Source organism: Erpetoichthys calabaricus, chromosome 12 (genome assembly GCF_900747795.2).
Source record: "Erpetoichthys calabaricus chromosome 12, fErpCal1.3, whole genome shotgun sequence".
NCBI lineage: Eukaryota > Metazoa > Chordata > Cladistia > Polypteriformes > Polypteridae > Erpetoichthys > Erpetoichthys calabaricus.
In genome coordinates, this window is record NC_041405.2 from 153860213 (window position 1) to 153887645 (window position 27433).

Below are 27433 nucleotides of genomic sequence, written 5' to 3' on the forward strand. Positions count from 1 at the left end.
GTGGATGGCCACCAGAAGTATCTGATTGAGGTGAAACAAGTTAAGGGATATCTAACCAAATGTTAGGGGTGTTGTATGGATATCTGTGACACTGTATGTATAATTTTGACCCAGTGATGGTCATTTCAGAAAACTCACAATAAATTTAAACCTGTGAAATAAATTTCTGATTGCTTTTTTGTAATAAAGATGTACAATCAAACTGCCCCAAATAAAGTATAGGTTTAGAAATCACTGAAAGCCCCATACCACCTTGACATACATGAATGTTATAGGAGTGTAAACCTTTCACCACAACTGTACACTAAATAGCCAAAAGTACGTGGACACCCCTCAAAATTCAGTTCAGGTGTTTCATTGTTACGGGCCTGAAATCAGCCACACAGCCATGCAATCTCCATTGACAAACGCTCAGTAGAATGGGTTGAACAGCAGCTCAGGGACTTTAAACGTGGCACAGTCATAGGATGCCACCTTTGCTCCAAGTCAGTACGTGGTATTTCTGCTCTGCTAGATCTGCCCCAGTCAGCTGTAAATGCTATTATTGTCAAGGAGCAAAAACAGTTCACCAAAAGAGGTAGAAAACCTTTAAACTTGCAAAAGCAGGGCCACCAAGTGGTGCAGCACATACAAATCACCTGCCCACTGCTGCACCACTCACAACAGAGAGAGTTCCAAACTGCCTCTGACAGCAACAACAGCCCAAGAACTGTGCATCGGAACCTTCATGAAATGGGATTCCATGGCCGAGCAGCAGCAGCACACAAGTGAAAGTTGAGTATGAGCAACACCAAGAGTTGGCTGGAGTGTTGATTAGCACACCACCATTGGACTCTGTGGAAATGTGTTCTCTGGAGTGAGCAAACACGACTGTAAAGTTTGGTGGAAGGGGGATAATGGGAGGGTGTGGGTTTGGGCCTGGCTCCAGTGAAGGGTACCGTCACTGCTATAGCAACCTAAGACATTTGAGACACTCCCAAGCTTTGTGACAACAGTTTGGGGAAGGTTCTGTTCTGTTCCAGCAGGCCTGCTCCCCTATACACAAGGCCAGAACCATAAAGAGACTGAGGACCTCAAGTGGCCTGCACAAAGTCCTGACGTCAACCCTATTAAAATACCTTTTGGATGAATGGTAACGCAGACTGTGAGCAGGTCTTCTTGTTCTACATCAATACCTGACCTCACCAATGCTCCTTTTAGCCGAACTGGCCCAGATTCCCCAAAAACACACTCCAAAACTCTTGTGGAAAGTAGAATAGAGTACTGCTATAATTGCATTGTGGGGGTCTGGGCAACTCCAAATAAATGCCCATGGTTTTTGAAATGGGATGCCCAAAACGCTCATATAGACATGGCGGCCAGGTGTCCAGAATCTTTTGGCCATAAAAATGTATGCCTTTATAGGGGTGAGAGCGATGAATACTGAAACCTGAAAACAAATTGTGCGCTAAGCTGGAGCACCACTCCATTCTCACCTGTAGTTGGTAGGGCTTTCCGGCTCGAATAAGCTGTGACACCAGAAAGTTTGTGTGAAAAAAGTGCACATTCTCGTCAAGGAACCCATGTAAAATCAGCAAGCGGTTTGGCCTGGGACAGAGAAGAAGAGGACATTATTAAGAGATGCTAGTGGCAGACAGACCACCCACTAGGCATTTTTATTAGCCATGCACAAAGTAAAGAAATATAACACACAAATGAAAAACAAAACCATTTCTGCCACATCAGACTGAGCTATTAAGGACATTGCGATTATCAGATGGAGCACCCTTCCTTTCCTCCTAGACAGCCTTTTTTCACAGTTCACCTTTTAATTCTAGAATCATTCATGCCCCAACAAAGGGGTAATGTGTAAGGTTTGGTAGAATCTTGAAATTATCAGGCCACAGTTCCTACGATAAACCTAAACCTCTCAAGTAACTTCTGGGCTGCTTCAATAGGCAGGGAATATGAAGTCATCTGCTTCCACCTGCTGGCTGGGAAAGGTTTTGCTTTTTTCAACTCTCAAGCCCTGCAGGTGGTCTCACACTCTCTGTGTACGGCACAGTCTCCCTCAGCATGTACTGGGTTGCCTTTTACACAATGCCGTGAAAAAGTGTCTGCCCCTTCCTGATTGTTCTCTACTTTTACTTATGCATAATACTTAATTCTTCCTGTGCTTCAAATATCATTATCATAAACTATCAGATCCAATGTTTTAGAACACCTCATTTATTTCAGTTTTTATGGAAATGCATGCAGTTTAATACCTTAGTGCAGGGGTTCCCAAATTCGATCCTGGCGAGCCACTGTGGCTGCAGATTTTTGTTCCAACCAACTTCTGTTTTTCATTGGACTCTTAGCCTAATTAAGTGAGTCCTTATTTCCCAGTTTCAGTGTTTTGGAGTCAATGTAGAAATTCCAAACTTAGTTTGGCAGATTTTTAAAATGTAATAAGCAGTTAAATGGGGAATATGTAGGCTTTTTTTTTTTTTAAGTCGTTAAGAGTATTTTCAACCTAATTTTCATTCTGCTTTTCCACGTGTTCTGGTTATTTAATTGATTCTTTACTAATCAGCGGGTCTGACAGAAGTCATTGCTGCTTTCATCATCCCGGGCGTTTGCTGTGCTAGTTGTTAATTGTCACTATTAGGGTTAAATGAAGGAAGCAAACTACACAAGAAAAGGGGAAAATAATAGAAAAATAACAAAAGAGAGTTTAGCATTGATAACTTTAGAAAAAAAACTGAAATGTTTCTAAATGTCTTATAAATGTAAAAACGATGCTGTTGTGTTTTTTCTGAATGCAGAATTAGAGAAGAGTAAAAAAAAAGACCAGCTAATTAAAGGAGATCAGTTGTTACCAATTATTATGACTGATTGTGAATCTGGTTGGAACAAAAACCTGCAGCCACAGGGGGACCCCCAAGACCAAGTTTGGGAACCACTGCCTTAATGCATCATGAAACAAGGCATAGAACAAATAAACAATGGCAAATAAAAAAAAGTCAAGGAATCATTAGGTGTACAAAATCCTAATCAAATTTTTGATTCATCCAAGTAGCCTGCACCTTTTACTGATACAACAGTCTAAGTGTGGTAACCTTTTTGATTCAGAATGCCAGTCATTCTGTGCAAATCACCAACTCTGTCTCTAGCAAAAGAACCCCAGACCACCATACTGCCTCCTCCATGTTTGACAGTTGGTGTCACACGCTGAGGAACCATCCTGCCACAAACTTGGAGAACAAACACCTTGTGTGATGAACCAAAGATTTCAAATATTGATTCATCGGTCCATAAGACTTTCTTCCAGTCTGCAGTCGTCCACTGGCAGTATTTCAACACCCTATTCTGTCCTTTAAGGAATGACTTTCTTCCTGCCACTCGCCCTGTCAAATGTGTAGCACAAGGTCTCCTCTTCACAGTACAAATTGACATTTGCTTTTGTCGACCTGCACTGTTAAGCTGTGAGGCGCCTGTGATCACACAAGCTGGTGACCCTCAGAAACTTGTCTTCCGATTGGCTTGTGACTTTGGCTCTGCCAGGTTTCTTCCTATTAGAGTTTCTTCCAGTTTCTTTTGGATTGTGTAGGATACCACCGGACTCACCGACACTTTGATTTTTTTTTTTTTTTTACAATTTCTTAAAATGAAAGGCCTACCCTTCTAAGGGTAATAATGCTCTCTCATTTCATTTTGCGGTTTTCTTGCTGTTATCACTGGATTACTGCCCAAGTAGAACTTTGAAGGGTGTAGTAACACAGCAGTCTGTTCTAACTCTGCTTTAAGACAGACAGAAGGTTTTCAAGTAATCAACAGAAGTTGGGACACCTGTGCAAATTGTTTGCTTCAACTTGCAAGGCTTCATTTAGTTTATTTGTTGTAGAACATATGATAGAGATAGATACTTTATTAATCCCAAAGGGAAATTCACATACTCCAGCAGCAGCATACTGATAAAAACAATATTAAAGAGTGATAACAATGCAGGTAGATCAGAAAATAACTTTGTATAATGTTAACGTTTACCCCCCCGGGTGGAATTGAAGAGTCGCATAGTGTGGGGGAGGAACGATCTCCTAAGTCTGTTAGAGGAACAGGACAGTGACAGCAGTCTGTCGCTGAAGCTGCTCCTCTGTCTGGAGATGACACTGTTTTGTGGATGCAGTGGATTCTCCATGATTGACAGGAGCCTGCTCAGCGCCCGGGCAGCACGGTGGCGCAGTGGTAGCGCTACTGCCTCACAGTTAGGAGACCTGGGTTCACTTCCCGGGTCCTCCCTGCGTGGAGTTTGCATGGGTTTCCTCCGGGTGCTCCAGTTTCCTTCCACAGTCCAAAGACATGCAGGTTAGGTCGATTGGCGATTCTAAATTGGCCCTAGTGTGTGCTTGGTGTGTGTGTGTCCTGCGGTGGGTTGGCACCCTGCCTGGGATTGGTTCCCTTCCTTGCGCCCTGTGCTGGCTGGGATTGGCTCCAGCAGACCCCCGTGACCCTGTTGTTCGGATTCAGCGGGTTGGAAAATGGATGGATGGATGGATGCTCAGCGCCTGTCGCTCTGCCACAGATGTCAAACTGTCCAGCTCCGTGCCTACAATAGAGCCTGCCTTCCTCACCAGTTTGTCCAGGCGTGAGGCGTCCTTCTTCTTTATGCTGCCTCCCCAGCACACCACTGCGTAGAAGAGGGCACTCGCCACAACCGTCTGATAGAACATCTGCAGCATCTTATTGCAGATGTTGAAGGACGCCAGCCTTCTAAGGAAGTATAGTCGGCTCTGTCCTCTCTTGCACAGAGTATCAGTATTAGCAGTCCAGTCCAATTTATCATCCAGCTGCACTCCAAGGTACTTATAGGTCTGAACCCTCTGCACACAGTCACCTCTGATGATCACGGCGTCCAGGTGGGGCCTGGGTCTCCTAAAATCCACCACCATCTCCTTGGTTTTGTTGGTGCTCAGGTGTAGGTGGTTTGAGTCGCACCACTTAACAGAGTCCTTGATTAGGTTCCTATACTCCTCCTCCTACCCACTCCTGATGCATATGTAGGTTAGTTATTCCCTGAAGAAGGTCCATTTGGTAATATTCTGAAATTTCCTTTTTTTCAGTTTTTGCTAACCTAAACTTTAAATGTAAACCCCATTTTAGGTTATTCATTGCATTTCAACTGATACATTTTTAAGAAAAACTGGAAAAACTTTTCTAAAATGTTTGACCGGTAGTGTAATACATAAGGCAACAAGAGTGAACACAGCACATTTTGTAAATTACCATTTGATTGAACAAAGGAAAAAAAGTCACCAACACCTACATCATCCATGTGAAAAAGTAACTGCCCCTCTAAACTTAAGACTTGGTTGCGCCACTTTTAGCAGCCACAACTGCAATCAAACATTTTCCATTAACGGGAGATCAGTGCTAGGCATTGCTATTTATCCCTACAGAGTGGTTTTAACTCAGACACATTGGATGGTTTTTGATTATTAAACTGACCATTTAGGGTCCTAACAGAACATCTCAAAGTAGCTGAAGTCAGGACTTTTTGTTAGCTAGTCATTCATGTGTGGGCTTGCTCTTGTGCTTCAGATCATTGTGCTACTGCATAACCAAATTGTGCTTGAGCTTCAGATTATGGATTGAAGACCGGACATTCTTCTTCAGTACGTTCTGATAAGAGCTGAATTTCTGCTTCCCTCTGTTATGTCAACCAGCGCAGGCCCTAAAGCAACAGAGCATCGCCACATCATTGTGTTTTCACCACCACGTTTGACTGTGGGCATGATGTACTTATTATGGAAAGCTGTGTTAGCTTTACCTGAGATGAAACAGGAGCCATAACTCCCGAAAAATTCTATATAGACTCATCAGTCCACAGAAAATTATCCCAAAAGTTTTCGGGGATAATCAAGGGGTTTACTGTATTTGCAAATGTTAGAAGAATCTTTATTTTCTTCTTGTTTAGCAGTGGTTTTCGCCTTGCAACTTTTCCAATGGATACCATTTTGGCCCACTGTCTTTCTAATGGTGGGATCACGAATGCTGTCATTAACTGAGCTGAGAGAGGTCTGCAGTTCCTCAGATGTTCATCTGTGATGAGTTTTCTATGAGCTCTTGGACTCCCACTCCTGGACTGATTTACCACTGTTCCAAGTTTTCTCCATTTGAGAGATGATGGCTCTCACTGTGGATCGATGGATTCCCACAGGGTTTAGAGATTGCTTTGTAATCCTTTCCCGAATATTATATATATTTGAGTAACTTTCTTTCACAGGTCTTCTGGAGTTTCTTTTGATAAGGAAGGGCCTGGTGTGCTGTTTGTTGAGACCTTATAGCCAACTCCACTTTGCTGGAAAACTTCTATTAAAGCGATGGGGCTGGAAGCAATCAGGTTTGAGGGTGTCTAGTCTAACTGAACCGGTCTTAATTTAAATGAGCTTCATTGGTTGATTATTGGGGGAATTACTTTTTCACATGGGTGATACAGATGTTGAACTTTTTTCCTTCAATACCTAAAATGATCATTTAAACTCTGTATATTGTGATTACTCTGGTTGTCTTTTAAATAATTATATATTTGCTTCGAGATCAGGAACAATAACATGTTATCTAAAAGCAAAAAATAGAGAAAATCAGGAATGTTGATAATACTTTCTCACATCACTGTATACTATTATCAGAAGTTCCCAGCCTTAGGACTGGATTACATGGTATCCTCTACTCTGCTGGGGGGAATTTTATAGGCTTTATCCCTGATCATATTCAGAGGTCCTCCAGGAGAGTTCCCTACACTCACTGAAACATTAATGGAACTGACACAGGTGTCAGAAAATGTAGGAATGATTGACATTGTGTTGTAGTAAACCAAGATAAGCCTACCTTAGGACTCACCTTCACAGCAGCAAAGATATGAGCTAATAGTTTGAATACTGCAATACCAGCTAGATGCCCCTTTCCCTCACTATATATTCAGACTGACCTTTTCTCGATACGAGTATTACTGTTGCAAAGGATTAGCTTTTCATTTGGAGGCCACACTAATGGTCAAGACAGATAAAACTATAGTGGTTACGTTTATATTGAAGGATCTATAATATTATAAATAAAACACAAAATCACAGGACACTTGTATATTGTGATGGCCATTAAAAACAAATTACCCAAGAGACAAGCAGAAGAATCTGGATTAAAATGGACATCACTAAACCATCCAATCTGTAGTAGTGATGGGCGGTGTGTACAAAGGACAGGCGGGACTTGATCACTGTGAGCTTATGACCCACACTTACTGCAAATCACTTGTTCGAGGGGAACAATATTAAGCCCCGGTCCCCAGGATGAATGCCTCTTGTTGTCATGTAGACACAAGTTGATCCATTCAAATAAGCTGATATGAAGAACTACATGTATAAGGGAATGAGAAACCTGTTATTGCTCAATAATAGGTGTCACTAATGTGCCACAGATCTATCAGAATTCTTCTTCTTTTGCATACGGACTGGGTATTGGGCAGGGTCGTGTGGTCCAGCGGCTGTGGGGCATCTGTTGGTGAAAAGAGATTCACTGATTTTGACTTTGCAGACAATGCTGTGATCTTCGCAGAGTCAATGGAGGCTCTGATCAGGGGCTCTCGAGAGACTGCACGAGGAGTCTTCGTATCTGGGCTTGCCAAGGTTCTGATAAAAACCAAGAGGCAGGCCTTTAATGACCTCTTGGACACAGCCATCAGCAGTGTGTCTGTCTGAGGAGGAGAGTGTTGACGTCATCGAGAGGTTTACTTACCTCGGCAATGACATTCACGTCCTATGAAGTCATTAAATGGATTGGGAGAGCATGGGGGGTGTCATGAGGTTGCTGGAAAGGGGTGTGTGGCGCTCCTGATATCTCTGTAAAAGGATGAAGGTCCAAGTCCTTCCTGTTTTTCTATATGGTTGCAAGACATGGACGCTCTGTGTCTCTTTGGAGAATCCTTGGGTACCGCTGGTTTGACTTCGTGTTGCTCACGGGGTCCTGAATGAGGCACATTACCTGCATTGTGAGGGGGCATCAATTACGGCACTAGAGCCATGTGGCGCGATACTCCTATGGGTGATCAAGCTCACAGGATCCCAATTGCTAAGGACCCAGGCCAAGGGGACATCCACTGGCTGCGGCAGATAGATGGTAATTTCCGAGGGGTGGAACTGGACTGCATGTCTGCCTGGGTGGTTGCCAACCAGGATCCTGGTCGGTTTTGTTGTGTGGTGGGTGCAGCAACGCGCTGTACCAGTGTATGCTCCCCAACCTGACCTGACCTGCACATGACTACAAACACAAGCACCTTGATGTCTGTCCCGGTCTCATCTTGTGGCCCACAGCGAGGACCTTATCCACGGATAGGTGCAATGAGACCGTAAGTGTCATAAAATGGGTACACTTTTATAATAAAGGCTAAGTGAATCAGAATGTACAAAAACTGCAGATAGCAAGAATTTACTGTGTTTTGTCATGTACTACTACACAGTTTAAAACCTTTATCCTGCCCCGGACTTACTCATTGGGTAGCTTGTCCACATGTAGTGCTACAGATCCTGCTTCATAACCCTGCTGGTTGCTCTCTGGAACGCCCATGTATCGCTCCGTGTACCCTGTATCATATGCCATCCACACTGTGACTGGGGCACCAGCAATTGCCACCTGTGGTACAGGGGAAAAAATGTATTTCATGGCAGAGAAGGGGGGCAATGTCTTTGAGAAGAAAAACGGCCAACCTAATCCGGACACCAAACTTTATCTAGTAACTGCACATTCAAAAATGAATGGATCTGTCCAACTTGCTCACCTTAAAAACGTTCGGCCTGTGAATAAGGCCCATGAGAGACAAGAAGCCTCCATAAGACCAGCCATGGATGGCAACTCGACTCATGTCAACAAATTTATATTTCTCCGCTACATACTGTAAGCCTTCCACTTGGTCTTCGATTTCCACTTGGCCCTGAAGGAATGACAAGAGGAAGACTGTGATAATCAGATTATAATGACAAGTTAGAAAAAGACTTTCAAAAATTAAAATTGGATTAAAGAAGACGGAAATAACAATAATAATAATTCTTTACATTTATATAGTGCTTTTCTTACTATTCAAAGCATGTCAGTGAGTCAGGAGCCACTTCCACCATCACTTAATGTGCAGTATCCACCTGGCAGACATTTTTGTGCCAATAGGCTCTCACCCCTTTGCCTCCTTTGTAAAGCGCCAGTGTGGGCAAAATATTTTTTTTTAGATGTATAGATAATGCTTAATTTTAGAGAACAATTTTGCAAGGAAATGTATATATACTAAGTTTGTGATGAAATATCTTTGACTTGAAAAATACCAAAGTTATCCTTTAATGTGTGTGGGCTTAGATAGATAGATAGATTGATAGATGATAGATAGATAGACACTTACTTTATTAATCCCAAGGGGAAATTCACATATAACGCAGTAAGTGATTGAGTAAATGTCCAAGTGTCTTTATAAAATCAGGTTTATGGTGATGGTTTGCTTTTGTCGAACGTAACACTCCCAGAGATAAGCATAGAATACGATCTATATGCAATGTTTGCTCTATTTGCCAACTTACCATTCTGTTTCTGAGTGCTCCTTCAAAATTGAGCCCCCTCTGACATGAGCCCCGACCATCAACAACTACCACTGCATAACCCAGAGAGGCCAATGTATTCAATCGCAGGTATTTGACTCCTTTGAAAGAATTATTTACTAGTTGCACCTGTAAGAGAAAGAGGTCCATCTACTGTAGACTTAACAAAGTGGAGATGTAGTGTAGCAAATAAATTTTAAAAAGTAAACAAAGCACAGGGTATTAGAAATAAACTTGATTCATTAGGATTAAAAGTCAAGACAGTGGTAAAGAATGTAGGGGTAACTATTGACTCTGACCTGAATTTTAAATCACATATTAATCAGATTACTAGGACAACATTTTTTCCATTTAAGAAATACAGCAAAAGTTAGACCTCTTATAATATTGCAAGATGCTGAGAAAGGAGTTTGCGCTTTTGTTTTCAGTCAACTAGATTACAGTAATACACTCCTTCCTGGACCACCCACAAAAGACATCAACTGATTGCAGCAAGTGCAGAATGCAGCTGCCAGAAAATCCACAAAAGAAAATCCAAGCACATCTCCCCAGTCTTAGCGTCACTACACTGGTTACCTGTGCCATTTAGAATTTACTTTAAAATACTGCTGATGGGGGCGGCACGGTGGCGCAGTGGGTAGTGCTGCTGCCTCGCAGTTAGGAGACCCGGGTTTGCTTCCCGGGCCCTCCCTGTGTGGAGTTTGCATGTTCTCCCCGTGTCTGCGTGGGTTTCTTCCCACAGTCCAAAGACATGCAGGTTAGGTGTATTGGCGATATTAAATTGTCTCTAGTGTGCTTGGTGTGTGTGTGCGCGCGCTGCAGTGGGCTGGCACCCTGCCCGGGATTTGTTTCCTGCCTTGTGCAGATTGGCACCAGCAGACCCCCTGTGACCCTGTAGTTAGGATATAGTGGGTTGGATAATGGATGGATGGATACTGCTGATGGTTTGCAAAGCCTTCAATAATGTGCTCCAGCCTATATCTCAGAATGCCTGTCACCTTACACTCCAAACCTTAGATCTTCAAATGAGTGTCTCCTTAGAATTTAAAGAGCTAAACTTAAAAGAAGTGGTGAGGCGGCCTTCTGCTGTTATGCACCTAAAATCTGGAATAGCATACCGATAGAAATTCACCAGGTTAATACAGTGGAGAACTTCAAAAAACTGCTAAAAACTCATTACTCTAACATGGCTTTCTCATAGCTTCATATTAGCTTAACCCTTATATTCTGTGTATGCATTTAATTATCATTGTCATTCATGGTGGCTCCAAAATCCGTACTAACTCCTACTTTCTCTGCTGTTCTTTTTCCGGTTTTCTGTGGTGGCGATCTGCACCACCACCACCCGATCAAAGCACCATGATTGTCCCTACATTGATGGATTAAAGGCCAGAAGTCCACATGACCAGCATCATCAAGTTCTATCATGTGAAGCCTGAAAACCATGAGGACTAACTGAGGTCATTTATGTAAGGTAGAATGCCTAGAGGGGCTGGGTGGTCTCGTGGCCTCAGAACCCCTGTAGATTTTTTTTTTTTTTTCTCCAGCTGTCTGGAGTTTTTTTTTATTTTGCTTTTTCTGTCCTCCCTGTCCATTGGACCTTACTTTTATTCTATGTTAATTAGTATTGCCTAATTTTATTTTTATATTTTGTCTTTTTTCTCTTTCTTCATCCTGTAAAGCACTTTGAGCTACATCATTTGTATGAAAATGTGGTATATAAATAAATATTGTTGTTGTTGTTTCTTGTATAGATTTATGTGGATTAAAGAGATATTTTTATGTGATCTCTACTACTGGTCAAACGTTTTCGAACACCTCAGTTTTTCCATTTTTTTTTTCAAATTTAACCAGCTGAAATGCAATGAATGACCTAATATGGTGAAAGGGTAAGCAGTAAACTGCCAGAGGTTTAAGGTTGAAGTTTAGTTTTTGTAAAAACTGAAAACAGGGAATTCGGAATATTAAAAATGGGCCTTCTTACAACCTACAGATGTTCTGCAGAAATTCAAGTTAAAGAAGCCTTGCAAGTTGAAGCAAACAATTTGCACAGGTGTCCCAGTGTCTGTCGATTACTTAAAAAACTCTTGCCGTGTCTTAAAGCAGAGTTTGAACAGACTGTGCTACTACACATTCTGAAATATCATCTGGACAATATTACACTGTATAACGACAAGATGGCGGCAATTAACAAATGAAATGAGACAGAGCATTATTACCTTTATGAGTGTAGGCCTTACATTAAGAGAAGCTGCACCAAAAATTAATTAAATAAAAAATAAAAAAATCAAGTGTCAGTGAGTACTGTGGTGTCCTACACAATCCAAAAGCAACTGAAAACTGGAAGAAACTCTTAGTTTCTGCTGTGATGAGGAAACTTTGTGCTGCAGGTTTGACAGGGCGAGTGGAAGGAAGAAAGCCAATCCTTAAAGGACTAAATAGGGGCTTGAAATAACCAGCCGTGGACTACTGCAGCCTGGAAGAAAGTCTAATGGACCGATGAAACCAAATTTGAAATCTTTGGATCACCACGGAGTGTGTTTGTACTCTGTTCAGTTGGTGAAAGGATGGTCCCCTCAGCGCATGACACCAATTGTCAGGCATGGAGGAGGAAGATCTTTCTGACCAATATTTCATTTCCCTTATAGAAAGAATACCATGTGTGTGTTTGGCTGTAATATCAGCAAAAGGTGGCTACTTTGATGAATCAAAAATTTGTACACTTGATTCCTTGACTTATTTTGTTTAATTGACATTGTAAATTTGTTCTGTGCTTTAATGAAACATTAAGACATTAAACTGCATGCATTTCCATAAAAACTGAGGTGTTCTAAAACTTCTGACTGATAGTATATGTCTATGAAAACATGGAGTGAATGGAAGGGTATGAATCTCACGGTGGAGAGCAGCAGCAAAATGAAGAACTCAGCTAGGAATGTACTGTACTTCCACAACTGCATCACTAACCAGCGATGACTAAACCATTTATGACCAGCACAGACAAATGTTTTATGCATATACTTTAAGGTCCTGTGTGTCAGGTTTATCAGAAATAGACAGGTGAATAAGACAAAAAGAAAAGGACTTCTTTGTACCTGAGGCCCACCATAGACAAACAAGATCGTGGGGTGCTTTTTTCCTGGTTGGAGATTGTGTGGTTTGTATACCATTCCATACAACTGGAACCCTGCTTGTCCTGGAAAGTCAAATATATCTGGAGGTACATAATCCGGAGGACAGCCTGGGAAAAACAAAGGGAAAATCAGGGTGGGAAACGCATGTCTTTCTACATTAAATTCTGCCTCTACCATGACGGGCATGGATTAATGCTCGACTTCAAGGACCCTAACTAATTAAATTAATCGTTTTCAAACAGTCTAACAGTAAAGAAGTACTAATAAAAGGGCACAGTAAAAATGAAAAACAATCTAAGAACCTCCCCAGACATAACCATAGCAAACCAGTCTATAGACACTTTGGAGTTTGACATCAGGATTCAGTAATTTTAATAATAATAATTCTTTACATTTATATAGAGCTTTTCTACTACTCAAAGCACGTTTAGTGAGTAAGAAGCCAATTCAACCATCACTAATGTGTAGGCCCACCTGGATGATGCAACAGCAGCCATCTTTGCACCAGTGCACTCACCACACGTTAGCTGTAGGGTGGTGAAGAGACAGTAAACCAATTAATTAGAGACAGGGGATGATAAAGGGGCAAGAATGACTAGGCCATGGAGGGCAATTTAGCCTGGACAGTGGGGAACATCCTGCTCTTTATGATGGATACCCAGGGGTCTTTTATGACCACAGAGTGTCAAGACCTCAGTTTTACATCTCATCCGAAGGACACCACCATTTTTACAGCACAGTGTCCCCGTCACTGCATTGCGTCATCGGGATTCACATTCAGACCAAAGGGTTCAGCCCCCCAACCCCCTGCTGACCTTGCCAACACCTCTCCCAGCAGCTACCCAATAATTTTCTCATGCTAATACACTGAGTAATAGATGAGCAACTGATATCTTAAATCTGTATGCATAAAAGTCATCCTCCATTGTTTTGTTACTTCCCACATTTATTAAGTTAGTCCATTTGAAAGCACATAAATCTAAACCCACAAAATGTTCTGGAAAGATGATAACCCTAACACTTTCTTGAAAAACCCTAACACCTTCTTGAAACGTTACTTCAGCTTTACACTTCCTCTTGGCTCATTGATTATGGTTTAGGTTGGAATGCAATTTGGAACCATTGTACACTCTGCAGCACGTCACTGGCATGTTAGGTTAAATGGCAGTGAGGGGATAAAGAGTCTCTTACCAGATGCCTCCATCATACTGGCCCAGAACACTGGCTCCTTATGCAAGGGGTCACTGTCTGGGCCCGTGAGCCTGTAGACATGAACGCAAGGTGGAGTGCCGACATTGCTGTAGTGGCTGATGAACATGTCAAAATTCTAAAAAACAAACAAAGGCAAATGGAGAAGTGAATGATATGACGGCACTAAGGCGGAGAAGAATATGCATATACAAATATTCAAACACATATGCATGTGTGGTGTTCCAGGTGGCACTGGACAATGCAATACTTTTGTTTGACATGGAGAAAGATATGAATAAAAAAGATAAAAGACAGGTTTTTGTAACTGAGAACATGTTTGCCAAATTACTCTGCAATGTAAACTAATATGTATTCTTTGCAAAACTGGAGCATAAAATAAAAGATATATGGATTTCCCACACTGAAGAAACTCACAAATTAAGTATCACTCAAATCATTTGCACTTACTGAACAGGTAAATTAAGTTTGGAATTTTTAAGAAATTTCAGATAGCCTCTTAGCCTTAAGTGTCATAAACTGCTCATGAAACAGGCGTACTTCCAGAAGTCCCCCAAAACAGCTACAGTTAAACCATTGTTTAAAAAAAAAAAAAAAAAAATTCAAGATCCCTTAATTTTCAACATCTTTATACCAATTTCCAATCTGATATTTTAGCTAAAATAACTTAACTCTTTTAGGGCGGATGTCGACTTTTGTTGACAGGAGGGGTTGAGGTCGAATGTCGACAAAAGTCGACATCCAGGGACAGAGGGCGACAATCAGCTGTTAATGGCGACAAAACTCACTGTCACGTCGCAGGCATTCCCTCGGTGCTTGGAGGAATGCTAGACTCGTTGACTCGGCAACTAATCCTTGCGTGTGCGTGAGTTGCGAAATGTAAACAATGGCAAGATGGCATCGACATGTCACAAGAGAGCGAAGCGAGTGCAGAAAAGAAAACACTCGGCAGACAATGTTTTGCGCATTATCGCGGAGTCGGACTCTGATTTTTCAGAATCGGATTTTATTGACAGTGATCAGGAGATCGAACAAGAGAGTGAGAAGCCGGCATCAGCTGATCGGACACCAGCCGATGCCGCACCAGCTGATCCACTGCCAGATGAGTGCATTCGCGCAGCTGATGCATCTACGGCAAGGTTCGCGTGGAAGGAATACACAGACATTGATCCGTGGGAGCCGAACTAGCTACCGGACTTCACAAGACAGCATGGCTTGCTGTTGGATACGACAGATCACCAGCTGCTGGACTACTTCAGGCTGCTCTCTCCTGATGCTGCTTTTCCGCTACTGTCAGACGAGACAAACAGGTAGGCGGAGAAATTTTTTTGAATCGCGAGCTGCGCTTGCATCGCATTCTCATTTTTCAAAGTGGAAACCCACAACAAAAGATGAGATGAAGCGCGCTGTGGCATTACAAATAGAGATGGGACAGAACTGATGATATAACTTCAGGGAGCATTGGTCCAAACGTGCTTTGTCCCCTGGTGGCTTTGGACAGGTTATGCAGTGTGATGATAGGTACGTACTCCTGCAAAGTTTTATTCACTTCTGTAATAAACAGAAGCAAATCCCATGGGGTGAGCCAGGCTATAACGCCATGCATAAAGTTCAGCCCCTGCTTGACATTGTGGAACCAACATAAAAACAATTTTATCAGCCTGGTTGTGATTTGTCTGTGCATGAATCTATGATAAAATAAAAGGGACACCTTTTTTCTGCAAATATATGCCAGACAAGCCCACAAAATATGGCATAAAGGATTTTGTACTGGCAGAAGCAAACACTGGTTTATGCCAGAAAGTAATTACATATACAGGAAAGTATTTCTTTCAAAGAGAGAACTGTCCCTTGACAAGTCAGGTTGTGCTGGAGCTGCTTCAGGGCTATGAACATTTGGGTCATGCTGTGTACATTTGGACAATTTTTATACATGCCAGGAATTGTTCATGGAGCTACAGAGCAGAGGAATTGGAGCTTGTGGCACAGTGAGGGTGAACAGGATACACATGGCTTCACAGTTGAAGCCAAACAGGCTGAAGATGAAAAGAGGTGACAATACGGTTTTTATGCGGGCGGATAACTTGGTGGCAGTGGCATGGCACGATGGCAAACGGGTGACTTGTCTCTCTACAGTACACACCAACAATATATGTGAGAAAGTGCAGCAACAGACAATTGAAAAGTAGGCACCAAAGCAACACGTATTGTAAGCAGTGCAATGTGGCAATGACTGAAATTGGCTGCTTTGAGCGAGATCACGCTTTGCAGGACTTTGCTGTGTAAAATGTATGTGATATGTATGTATGTGAAATCATAGAGTATGCAGGCTCATACAACATGCAAGACGGTAACATTTGTCAAAAGGAAATATTTTTTGTTGATTTCAATTGCTTTGTGTTCTTTTTTTAAAAAAAATTTGTTTTTGGAAAAATATTCAGCCCTGGGAGGAAAGAAACAAAAAAAAAAATTAGTCCTAAAAGAGTTAAAAGAATAGTAGTTCTGAAAAATTTTTTGACTGAAAATACAGATGTGGATAAATGTTCTGGTCCCTTTACAGCTCATAATTAGTCACCGATGGATGTTATAACCCAGGGGTCCCCAACTCTGGTCCTGGAAAGCCTCAGTGGCTGCAGGATTTTCATTCTAACCCTTTACTTACCGTATATGCTCACGTATAAATGTCTTGAAACCCGAAAAATCGATCATAAAATCAGACTCCGACTTATACGCCCGTTCAAAAATGCAACACTTTATTTTATTTTTTACATCTTCTTGCATCCTCCAAACTCACATCAGCTTCTCAGACTCATCAAACTTTGTTGCAGCAGTGCAGTTACCAATTTCTTTTGCTACTTCAATGATATTTAATTTAAAACCAGCTTCATATTTTCTTCTGATCAAACGCTCCGTCGTAGATAAGGAATGCTCTTACAATAAAGGTGTATGAGGGTGTGAGATACAAAAAACACAAAACAGTGCAAATGTCGCTTTGGAATAGTTTGGGTATTACCGTGTGGTCACGTGGGCACAACAGAGAAGAGAGAGAGAGAGAGAGAGGGGGGGGGGGGGGGGGGGGGAGAGGTTAGGAGCACATGCTGATACAGCGCATTGCCACACCCACATAGAAAAAAAAGGCAGTGGTCTCCGTGGTTACTCTCTCAGGTGGGTGTTAGCATATCAAAATCCCTTGTACCGATAGCTTTTCCGCATTCAACTTATACGACCGACATTATAAAGTACTGGAAATTATACTGTAAAATCAAGTCCTGACTTATCCGCGAGTATATATAGTAATTATTGCACTGTTTTTGCTGCTAATTAACTTCTTTTGAACTAATTTTAATTGATTTATTTTTTAGGATTTGTTCCCCTGAATTTCTTCATTTCTTTCCTCAAATGGCAGCCAAACAAAGGAAATGTGAAGTGAGTGAGCCAACAGAAGACCAACTAAGTCAGGGCTCAAACTCCAACTAATTTTACTAAAACCAGTTGTTTAATTAGGCACCAAGTCTTGTCGTTAATTAACCCCGTTCTTTAATTCCATGGCTTGTTTGTGCTCTCATTGTGGGATATCAGACATTTCTGAAATTGTTGATTTTCTCTTTTCTGTTAAAATGTTTTGGGGACCTGAGCAGATCAACATTCCTGAGACCTTCACCTTTCTTTGTGTTCAGATATTGTATGATGGACACAGTTTTCAGGTCATGTTTTGGCTCATTTTCTATCTCATTATTGTTTGGCTGCTAATTCAGGAAAAAGAAACAATAAAGGGGTCTGAGTCTTCAAGAGCAAGTCAAATAAAATGAAATCAAAAGAACTTGATTAGCAGCAAAAACAGGTCACTAATTAAAAAAAGGGTTAGAATGAAAACCTGCAGCCACTGCTGCCCTCCAGGATCGAAGCTGGGGACCCCCGTTATAACCAATTAAAGTCTGTCTCGATGTTGTATAGCCTCTCACTCAGCAAGCTCATTCCCAAGGGACACTAATTACTGGGATCCCAAACAAAGCCGAACAAAACAACAGTATGAAACAGAACAGATAATATCTTTAATTCCCACAGTAGGAAACTAAATGCCTTTAATCGCAAGAGGAATGTTTTAAGATAAGGAAAACTTCTATTGTCATAAATATGGCTGCCAACACCTAGATGATAACAAACAGTAGTTGAAAAGAACCGTGTTGTACAGAGGACAATGTGTTGGTCTTTGTGAGTCTGGGCTATAAGTATAACATATCATGGTCCATACAATATTCATGAGCATGGGGGCCCAAAGCCTGCCCTGGTAGTATCAGGTGCAAGGCAGAACACTGGACCAGGTGCCAGCCCATAGTGGTGCCATTTTCGCGCACACACACCCACCCACACTCACACTCACACAAGGCTAGTTTGGAATTGTCATTTATCATGTCTGAAAGTATTTTGGGATGTGAGAGGAAACTGCAGTAAGCCTGAGGAAAAGCCATAAAGATACCGACAGAAGGTGCAAACTCCTCTCAGACCAGATTCAACCATTAGGGCCTCAGCCGCCCATGACATTGGGATATAAAAACATCAAATCTGATCCGATTTGAATAAGCTGTAGCACTGTTATGTCTAAAAAGCGTATAATTAACTCACTGTAATGTGATCTTTGAAATAAAAAATAAAATAAAAAATAAAATGTAAAACTTTAATGAAGCTGGTGATTATGGTTAAAGGAAGGCTCTCACTGTTGGGAAGGATCTGGAAGACTCTGAGAGCTGAAGAATGGCAGATCCTTTGACTGGTCATCCAAGCAGCCATGTTAACACTTGGTATTGTGTACTGAATAGCAGGCAAACGTCTCTGACAGTTGGCTGGCGACTGATAGAAGAGGACCTCTACTCACAGTCAGATTTTACTTTATAATAAATGTAGGTTTTTAATAAAGCTTAAGAAATATTATAATAAACACAAAAACAACCTTAACGGCACACAAAGAATTACATACAGTGCATCCAGAAAGTATTCACGGCGCATCACTTTTGCCACATTTTGTTATGTTACAGCCTTATTCCAAAATGGATTAAATTCATTTTTTTCCTCAGAATTCTACACACAACACCCCATAATGACAACGTGAAAAAAGTTTACTTGAGATTTTTGCAGATTTATTAAAAATAAAAAAATTGAGAAAGCACATGTACATAAGTATTCACAGCCTTTGCCATGAAGCTCAAAATTGAGCTCAGGTGCATCCTGTTTCCCCTGATCATCCTTGAGATGTTTCTGCAGCTTCATTGGAGTCCACCTGTGGTAAATTCAGTTGACTGGACATGATTTGGAAAGGCACACACCTGTCTATAGAAGGTCCCACAGTTGACAGTTCATGTCAGAGCACAAACCAAGCATGAAGTCAAAGGAACTGTCTGTAGACCTCCGAGACCTCCAGGATTGTCTCGAGGCACAAATCTGGGGAAGGTTACAGAAAAATTTCTGCAGCTTTGAAGGTCCCAATGAGTACAGTGGCCTCCATCATCCGTAAGTGGAAGAAGTTCGAAACCACCAGGATTCTTCCTAGAGCTGGCCGGCCATCTAAACTGAGCGATCGGGGGAGAAGGGCCTTAGTCAGGGAGGTGACCAAGAACCCGATGGTCACTCTGTCAGAGCTCCAGATGTCCTCTGTGGAGAGAGGAGAACCTTCCAGAAGGACAACCGTCTCTGCAGCAATCCACCAATCAGGCCTAATAGGTAGAGTGCCCAGACGGAAGCCACTCCTTAGTACAAGGCACATGGCAGCCCGCCTGGAGTTTGCCAAAAGGCACCTGAAGGACTCTCAGACCATGAGAAAGAAAATTCTCTGGTCTGATGAGACAAAGATTGAACTCTTTGGTGTGAATGCCAGGCATCACGTTTGGAGGAAACTAGGCACCGCTCATCACCAGGCCAATACCATCACTACAGTGAAGCATGGTGGTGGCAGCATCATGCCGTGGGGATGTTTTTCAGTGGCAGGGACTGGGAGACTAGTCAGGATAAAGGGAAAGATGACTGCAGCAATGTACAGAGACATCCTGGATGAAAACCTGCTCCAGAGCACTTTTGACCTCAGACTGGGGTGACGGTTCATCTTTCAGCAGGACAACGACCCTAAGCACACAGCCAAGATATCAAAGGAGTGGCTTCAGGACAACTCTGTGAATGTCCTTGAGTGGCCCAGCCAGAGCCCAGACTTGAATCCGATTGAACATCTCTGGAGAGATCTTAAAATGGCTGTGCACCGACGCTACCCATCCAACCTGATGGAGCTTGAGAGGTGCTGCAAAGAGGAATGGGCGAAACTGGCCAAGGATAGGTGTGCCAAGCTTGTGGCATCATATTCAAAAAGACTTGAGGCTGTAATTGCTGCCAAAGGTGCATCGACAAAGTATTGAGCAAAGGCTATGAATACTTATGTACATGGGATTTCTCAGTTTTTTTATTTTCAATAAATTTGCAAAAACCTCAAGTAAACTTTTTTCACGTTGTCATTATGGGTTGTTGTGTGTAGAATTCTGAGGAAAAAATAAATTTAATCCATTTTGGAATAAGGCTGTAACATAACAAAATGTGGAAAAAGTGATGCGCTGTGAATACTTTCCGGATGCACTGTAAAAAGAAGAAAACTTTTGTCTTGGCTAATGATTTGAGAGCAGTCCCAGTGAGGCATTGCAAAGGCGTACTGCTGTAGGCGTGAAGGGGCTCCAGTAGCACTTCTTGACGCACATCTGCTGAATAATTTAATGGCTAAAAGTCCTCAATGCTAGTGTGTCAGAGAGGATGTGCAGCACTTTCATGATGGCTAGCACTTTTATCTTCACTTTCTCCCCCACTACTACTGTACCTCCAGTGGGACTACAGCAGGGTTGTGCGGTATAACGATACTGGAAAAGTACCAAAAAAAAATCTAAAACATTAAGGTACCAGCATTTCAGGATTTTCAGTAACAGAAGTAAATGTCAGTTTTCCTCTCAATAAAGACAGTCAACTATTGCAGTTTGTGAAATCGAAAACTTCATACTTCAACATGATTTGAACTTAACAGGCGACACAACCCTAACTATAGTTTTAAAGCCATCAGGTCCTCAGTGAAGTCGAAATTGTTCACTCGCCATGATCGGACCTTGATGGTGGATCTCCCCCCTTATTTCTTTCGACGTGATCAGAACCTGACAGTGGATCCCCCCCACTCTCACCTTATATCTTTTGGTGTGATGGGAACTTCACAGGAGGCACCCAATGTTTCAACACTATCGGGTCTTTTGTGAAGTTGAAACTGCACAATTCGAGGCGATCAGAACCAACCAAACCACATTATTGTTTCAGTGCAATTGGGTCCAACGTGAAGTCGAAACTGCATGCTTCAATGCCATCAGAACTTCACATGGAACCAACCCAACTCCTTATTGCTTCATTGTGATCAGGTCATAAATGAAGTCGAAACTGCATGCTTCAATGCAATTGGGACTTCACAGGGGAGAATTTTTGTGATTGGGACTTTATGGCTATCAAGAGGAAAGCCATGTGTAGTTTGGTGCAATAGGGTGGTGCACCAGTTAGGCTGGAGAAGAGTGGGATTTTTGGAATTTATCTGTTATTTCTCCTGTTGGGAAGGGCATCCGGTGTAAAATTTTGCCAAATCAATATGTGGACAACAATTTTGCATGATTCGCTGTGGCAACCCCCGAACGGGAACAGCCAAAAGAAGAAGAAGATCTGTTATTTCTCTGAAAGTTAGTATCAATGCCAAATTCAAAATTTTAGTGCTAATCCAACACTAGTCCAAAGTGCATTCCATAACGGAGCTATTCATTATGATGCCTTCCATTGAAAGCTAACTACTATTAACTATACTTGAATTGATACTGAGCATGAACAGCTTAAACTGTCACTAGGATCTGGCCATGTTCAGCAATGAGTCCAGCTTCTCCATTGATTCTGTGCAAAACTAGTTATCAGTGACAGAACACATAAGCAAAAATGAAAACTAGACAACTTTCTCAAAATGTTATTTTGGTTTCATATTGTTATTATGTTAAATTTAATTACTGCAGGTTTTATTTCAAAATTGCTTTATTTTTACTTTTTCATACAACATTTCCAAATGACTCTTTTAATAGCAGTGCTATCCTATTTCAGAAGGTTTCTTTTTATGATGTCAGTCAAGGCCGACAGGCTGAACCTAACCTCACACTCTCAGACGTGATTCTCGAACTAGAATACACGTCTGGAGACAACGTGTTAAAAACATTTAAGTGAATAGCGGTGAAATCTGGCGGTGCAAACACTCCACCCACAGGGCTTTTTGTGAAAAACACCTGCACCCAATTCCTTCAGTCCGTGCACTAAACTAAACTGTCATGGTTCAGAGACAGAGAGAAAAAAGTATCTGAATAAAAAACTTAATGCTGAAAAGGGGAAAAATAAATAAATAAATAAATCGGGAGTGGTCTCCCCTAGACTTTCTCGTAAACTCCGATATGGGGATGGATATTTGAAGAGTAAACTGCAAGACAATGATTATATTTTTTATATTATGTACATTAAAGTACCATCAACAATAACTCAAATCAAATTAATAATATATTGAACAATTATTATAAAAGTAAAGATTTTCAAACATTGTGTGATGGGCACAGGTGAGCTGGTCATGTGGCGGCTCGTTTTGTGTCTCATTATTGTTTGGCTGCTAATTAAGGAAGAATAAACTAAGGGGCCTGAGTCAAGTTAATTAAAATTAATTCAAAAGAACAGGTCACTAATTAAGAAGATGGTTACAATGAAAACCTGCAGCCATTGTGGCCCTCCAGGACCGGAGTTGGACACCCCTGATATAGCAGATTCAGATGTTAGTGAATACATAAGAAAAAGTAAATCTACACAGGATTACCTATTATTCTTACCTAATTTAATTTCCTTTACTTTTAATAATAATCTATATATAAAAAGCCAAATACCACTGACTCACTCATCACAAAATCTCCCGAACCATGAGGACTTGGGACTTGAAACTTGGAATGTAGGTTACCCTTGGCCCATAGGTGTTTGCTAAGAAACGGTTTAAAAAATTTCGTTGTCCAAGCGCAAACTTTCTTACTAGTTTTTTAGACCCGTTTGTATGTCTGTCTGCTTTTCATAAGAAAATTACTGAACAGATTTAGATTGGGTTTCTTTCTATACAGGCAGTCCCCGGGTTACGTATGAGATTGGGACTGTAGGTTTGTACTTAAGTTGAATTTGTATGTAAGTCAGAACAGGTACATTATTTTAATAAATGCTATTGTTGACTGACTGTAACCAAGTGCTCTGCCTATGAATGATGGGAGTTTCACCTCTCTCTGACCTTTTTATTAATTCTACTTTATTTTCCATGGTGATGGTTTTTCTCTTCTTTATTGTATCACCAGCACTTGCATCAGATTTGTGTTTCAGAGACATTCTTGAAGGGTGAAGACAAAAGGTTAAGATGAGCTCTTCTGCTCACAGCACTGTACACGCTATCACAGCAGGATGGCACCTGTCGTCAACACGTCTGATGTACTGACAAGAGACAACATCCTACTATGTGCGTAACAGTACAAGCAGGCTTGCTATTGAGAATGAATGGGGGGCGGCGAGGGGCGGTTCATCACCTGCCCACCCACCACACAGTCACCTCCACTACAGTATGCTGCCTGCAGCGTCCGCCCACCAAGAACGAACATGGTGTGGCCAAAGGCAGGTAGTGAATCGCCCACCACCGCCCCCATTCAACAGGCAGCCACCCGATGCACACTACAATGCTACCCCCCGCTGCCCCGTTCACCCTCAGTGGCCTCCATTCAGCCACAACCGGGTCACCGCTTGCAGCATTACTAGCCGCCCACCGAGAACGAATGGGGCAGCTGTGTGTGATAGGCGGGCAGTGGACTGCGTCCAGTCAGGAGCAGTAGCTGCGGCAGCGTAGTAGGCGGGCACTGAACCGCTCCATCAAGCCTCCGTCCTGCACGTGAGCGATAGCTGTGGCCCCAGTGACTATGGACCACGGGTCACCGCTTGCCGCTGGGAGCCGCCCGAGGGACACTACACTGTGCGAGCAGCGAAATCGACCCCCTCCAGCCACTGCTTGCAGCATCCCCAGGCCGAAGATGACAGAGCGGCTGTTACTGAGGCGCATGCATCGCAGCTGCAGCCCCGTTCATAAGTTGTAGGTTGGATGTCCGTAACCTGGGGACTACCTGTATATATGATTTTGTGACTTTCTCATCACGCTAAGTATCATAGTTCGCTTGTGGTTCCGATTTATTAGCGTGAATCCGAGAGAGACTCATTGGGCTGCGGGGAGGGGGCGGGGCCCTCCTCACTCACGCGTCTGCCTCGGGGCTTAACCTTAACTTCGCTTAGTTAGTGAACGAGAGAACTACTTAATGTATTGAGATCTTTGAACATTCTGGCTGATTTTGCGACTACTCTCATTGTGCTAAGAATCATAGTTCGCTTGCAGGAGCGATGTATTCGCGCTAATCGGAGACACAGGCTGTGGGCCAAGGGGAGGGGAAAGAGTGACGTCACGAGTAGAGAGCTGGGCGGGGCCTCCTCACTGTTCTGTTTCACTAATACGCGGACGGAGCCACAGGGGATGGCTAGTTAATACCGTATTTACGCGTGTATCACGCACACATGTTTTCCTGAAAATTAGCATTAGAAAATCAGGTGCACGTCATACACGAGGAAATTTTTTTTCTGTAATGTTTACTTCTGTTTGGGCTCTCTCTCCATGCAACAAAAATAGAAGTGCATTTCGTGGAAAATGTGCCCTAAACGCTTCCTATACAATCACAACGCGCGTCGTACGCGGGGTAAATTTTTTCGCAATTTTCTTTGTAAAAATTAGGGTGTGCATCTTACAAGCGTGCACGAGTAAATACGGTAATAATTTATTTAATTTATAGGTGCCTTTCAAGGCACACAAAGACACCTTACAGAGCACATTAACAACAACAGTCACAACATAAAATTAATAAAATATTACAGTACAATAAAATCAGAATACAATAATAAAATTAAATTTAAATTGAGCTAAAATTATCAGACAGAATAAGCCATCTTAAAAATATGTGTTTTAAAATGAGATTTAAAATTAGGAAGAGAGTCAATATTATGAATGTCTTGTGAGAAAGGCGAGGGGCCACTTGACTGAAAGCTCTAAACCCCATGGTAGTCAAGCGAGCAGGAGGTATAATAAGATTGATAGAGGAAGAAGATCTAAGGATACAAGAAGGAATGGAGATGTGAAGAAGATCAGAAAGATAATAAAGTACTAGATTATGAAGGGTCTTGTAAGTAATAAGCAGAATCTTAAAATCAAGGTGATAGTTAATAGGGAGCCAGTGAAGCTCTTGAATGTGTTCTATGGAAGGCGTTCTGGTAATAATGCAAGCTGCAGCATTCTGAACCAACTGGAGTTTGTAAAGGAGTTTGTGAGGAAGACCAGAAAGGACAGAATAAAAATAATCAATATGAGATGTAACCAGAGCATAAAGAAGAATAGAAGGGCTGGTAGCTGAAAGAGATGGTCAAAAAAATGGCTGATATTATGTAGGTGGAAATATGCAGACCGAGTGACATTATTAGTATGTGCCTCAAATTTTAAGGTAATACAGAGAATAACTCCTAAACTCTTAACCTGGGAGGAAGAAGAGATTACAGAATTATATTTTCTAGTAACTATTTCATTGATAACTGTCCTGAAGCTCTTTAGAAAAAAATCAAAAATAAATGCACTACAGACTGAAACAACATCAGGGACGAAAAGAAAGCCACAGAAATTGAAAGCTTAAAGTGGGTTTCACTTTATCATACAAGTAAGTAGCAAGTCAAAAAATAACAACATGTTAAGAAAGTTAATGTTAAAACTTACATAAAGGTAAGGGGCTTGGGGATAGTGACAGTGTTTTCCTTACCTGGCTCATGGAGCAGCTGTGTGAAAACCCTGGCTTGGTGAGTCTTTTGACTTCTTCTGGATTTTCATAATTAACTACGTAAAGGTGCTGTTCTAAAGGGGTGTCCTTAGTTCCTTGGAAATACACTAATTTGGTAGCCTCATTTACCCAGATCTGCGAGAAATAAATAAACAATAAAAATACACAAAACACAGTAGAGTGAGGCCTTACTCACAGCGTTTATTCCGCACTGTTTAATCTCTGACCTTTGATCCATGCCGTGCGAGTACTTCCCATTCTCCGATGGTCAAGGCCAGCTCGTCTTTGATTGGGCAGGTAAAATCACCTGAATAGAAAAACAAAAGAATATCGAGCACCAATGTCATATCAAGTATCTGATGTGTCTAGTACATGACATAAAGCTTTGATTTTAGAAATAAAATATAACTGGGCAATATTTTATTGTGTAGAATGAAATGTAGGAATTAAAAGGGCAGGCTAAGTTATGGGACACACTCTGGACTCCCTGAAAGTTGTAACAAAGGATGGAATTAAAACAAAACTGAGTGCCATTATGAACAAAGCTGCACATCCTCTCTGTGACACACCAACACTGAGGAGCTTCAGACAACAAATTATTCAGCAGAAGTGTGTCAAGAAAAGCAACACAAATTCGCAGATATTGAGAATTTGTATCGTAAATATCTATTTTTAAATATGTGTTTAACAAAAATGTGAAAAAAACCCCACTAACGCGAAAGGGATTTGAGGAGGAGAAAAGAGCTCTTCACATAAAGATTTGTTAATATTGTAGCACAGGTCTAAACTTGTGCATTACCCACTTCATACAAACCACGTTTCTTTAAATGCTGCCGCTGGACATAAAGTCAAGACTTGTGCTACTATTCCACAACTGCTAAATTCTACTATAGGTTCTACAACATCTTTCTATAAAAACACCATCCGAGGGAGCAAAATATGTATATAGCATACAACTGTTTGCCATAATTGAATCTATTAACATGACATACTGTGTGTGATCTTCATGTATCCCCATTCCAACACAATACCCCAGGCAGGTTAATTGACTTTGATAATCCAGGCAGATACTTTGGTACATGCATTAAAATTTCTGTTCAGTGAAAGTCCAGAACACTTTCATATTCCCACAAATAGAGTATAAGGGCAAATACCTGGATACATTTACCAGGTGCCTAGCAAAAGCATTCAGACCAATTCTCTACCTTTAATAAGCAACAAATCCTACACTGGGTCATTTTATATTAAAGTACTAATACAGTTTTCTTTTTTTTCCCTAATGTGACATAAATTTAGGTCAGCTTTTTAGACTCTTGTCATTTCGAGGCACCTTGCTCGCTTTCTTGTCTTGGTTTAATACTTCCCATCTTTGAAGAGAACATTGAGGGTTCCTCCTATGCCTTTTTTTCTCCTCGTGTGTCTCAAACTCGCACTTACTCTTTCAATTGTGTCACCAAAGCCAAACTAACCAATCAGATTGCTCTGAGGGACAGGACACACACACACACTGCTTAGCATTTTATTGTATACCAGC

The 27433-nt window shown here is 41.6% G+C and overlaps 2 protein-coding genes across 2 annotated transcripts in view; one reads left to right on the forward strand and one right to left on the reverse strand.

Moving 5' to 3' along the window:
* rps28 (ribosomal protein S28) overlaps positions 1–27433 on the forward strand; it is an 892132-nt gene that overhangs the window by 337935 nt on the left and 526764 nt on the right. The gene's annotated exons all lie outside the window — the stretch shown is intronic.
* dpp9 (dipeptidyl-peptidase 9) overlaps positions 1–27433 on the reverse strand; it is a 174720-nt gene that overhangs the window by 3697 nt on the left and 143590 nt on the right. The window contains exons 13-20 of the mRNA XM_028816596.2: positions 26127–26206; positions 25882–26034; positions 13919–14054; positions 12689–12834; positions 9576–9722; positions 8792–8944; positions 8504–8646; positions 1476–1587 (exon numbers count right to left, since the gene is read on the reverse strand). Coding sequence (XP_028672429.1) covers positions 1476–1587; positions 8504–8646; positions 8792–8944; positions 9576–9722; positions 12689–12834; positions 13919–14054; positions 25882–26034; positions 26127–26206 — 1070 coding nt within the window. The remainder of the gene's footprint in view (positions 1–1475; positions 1588–8503; positions 8647–8791; positions 8945–9575; positions 9723–12688; positions 12835–13918; positions 14055–25881; positions 26035–26126; positions 26207–27433) is intronic.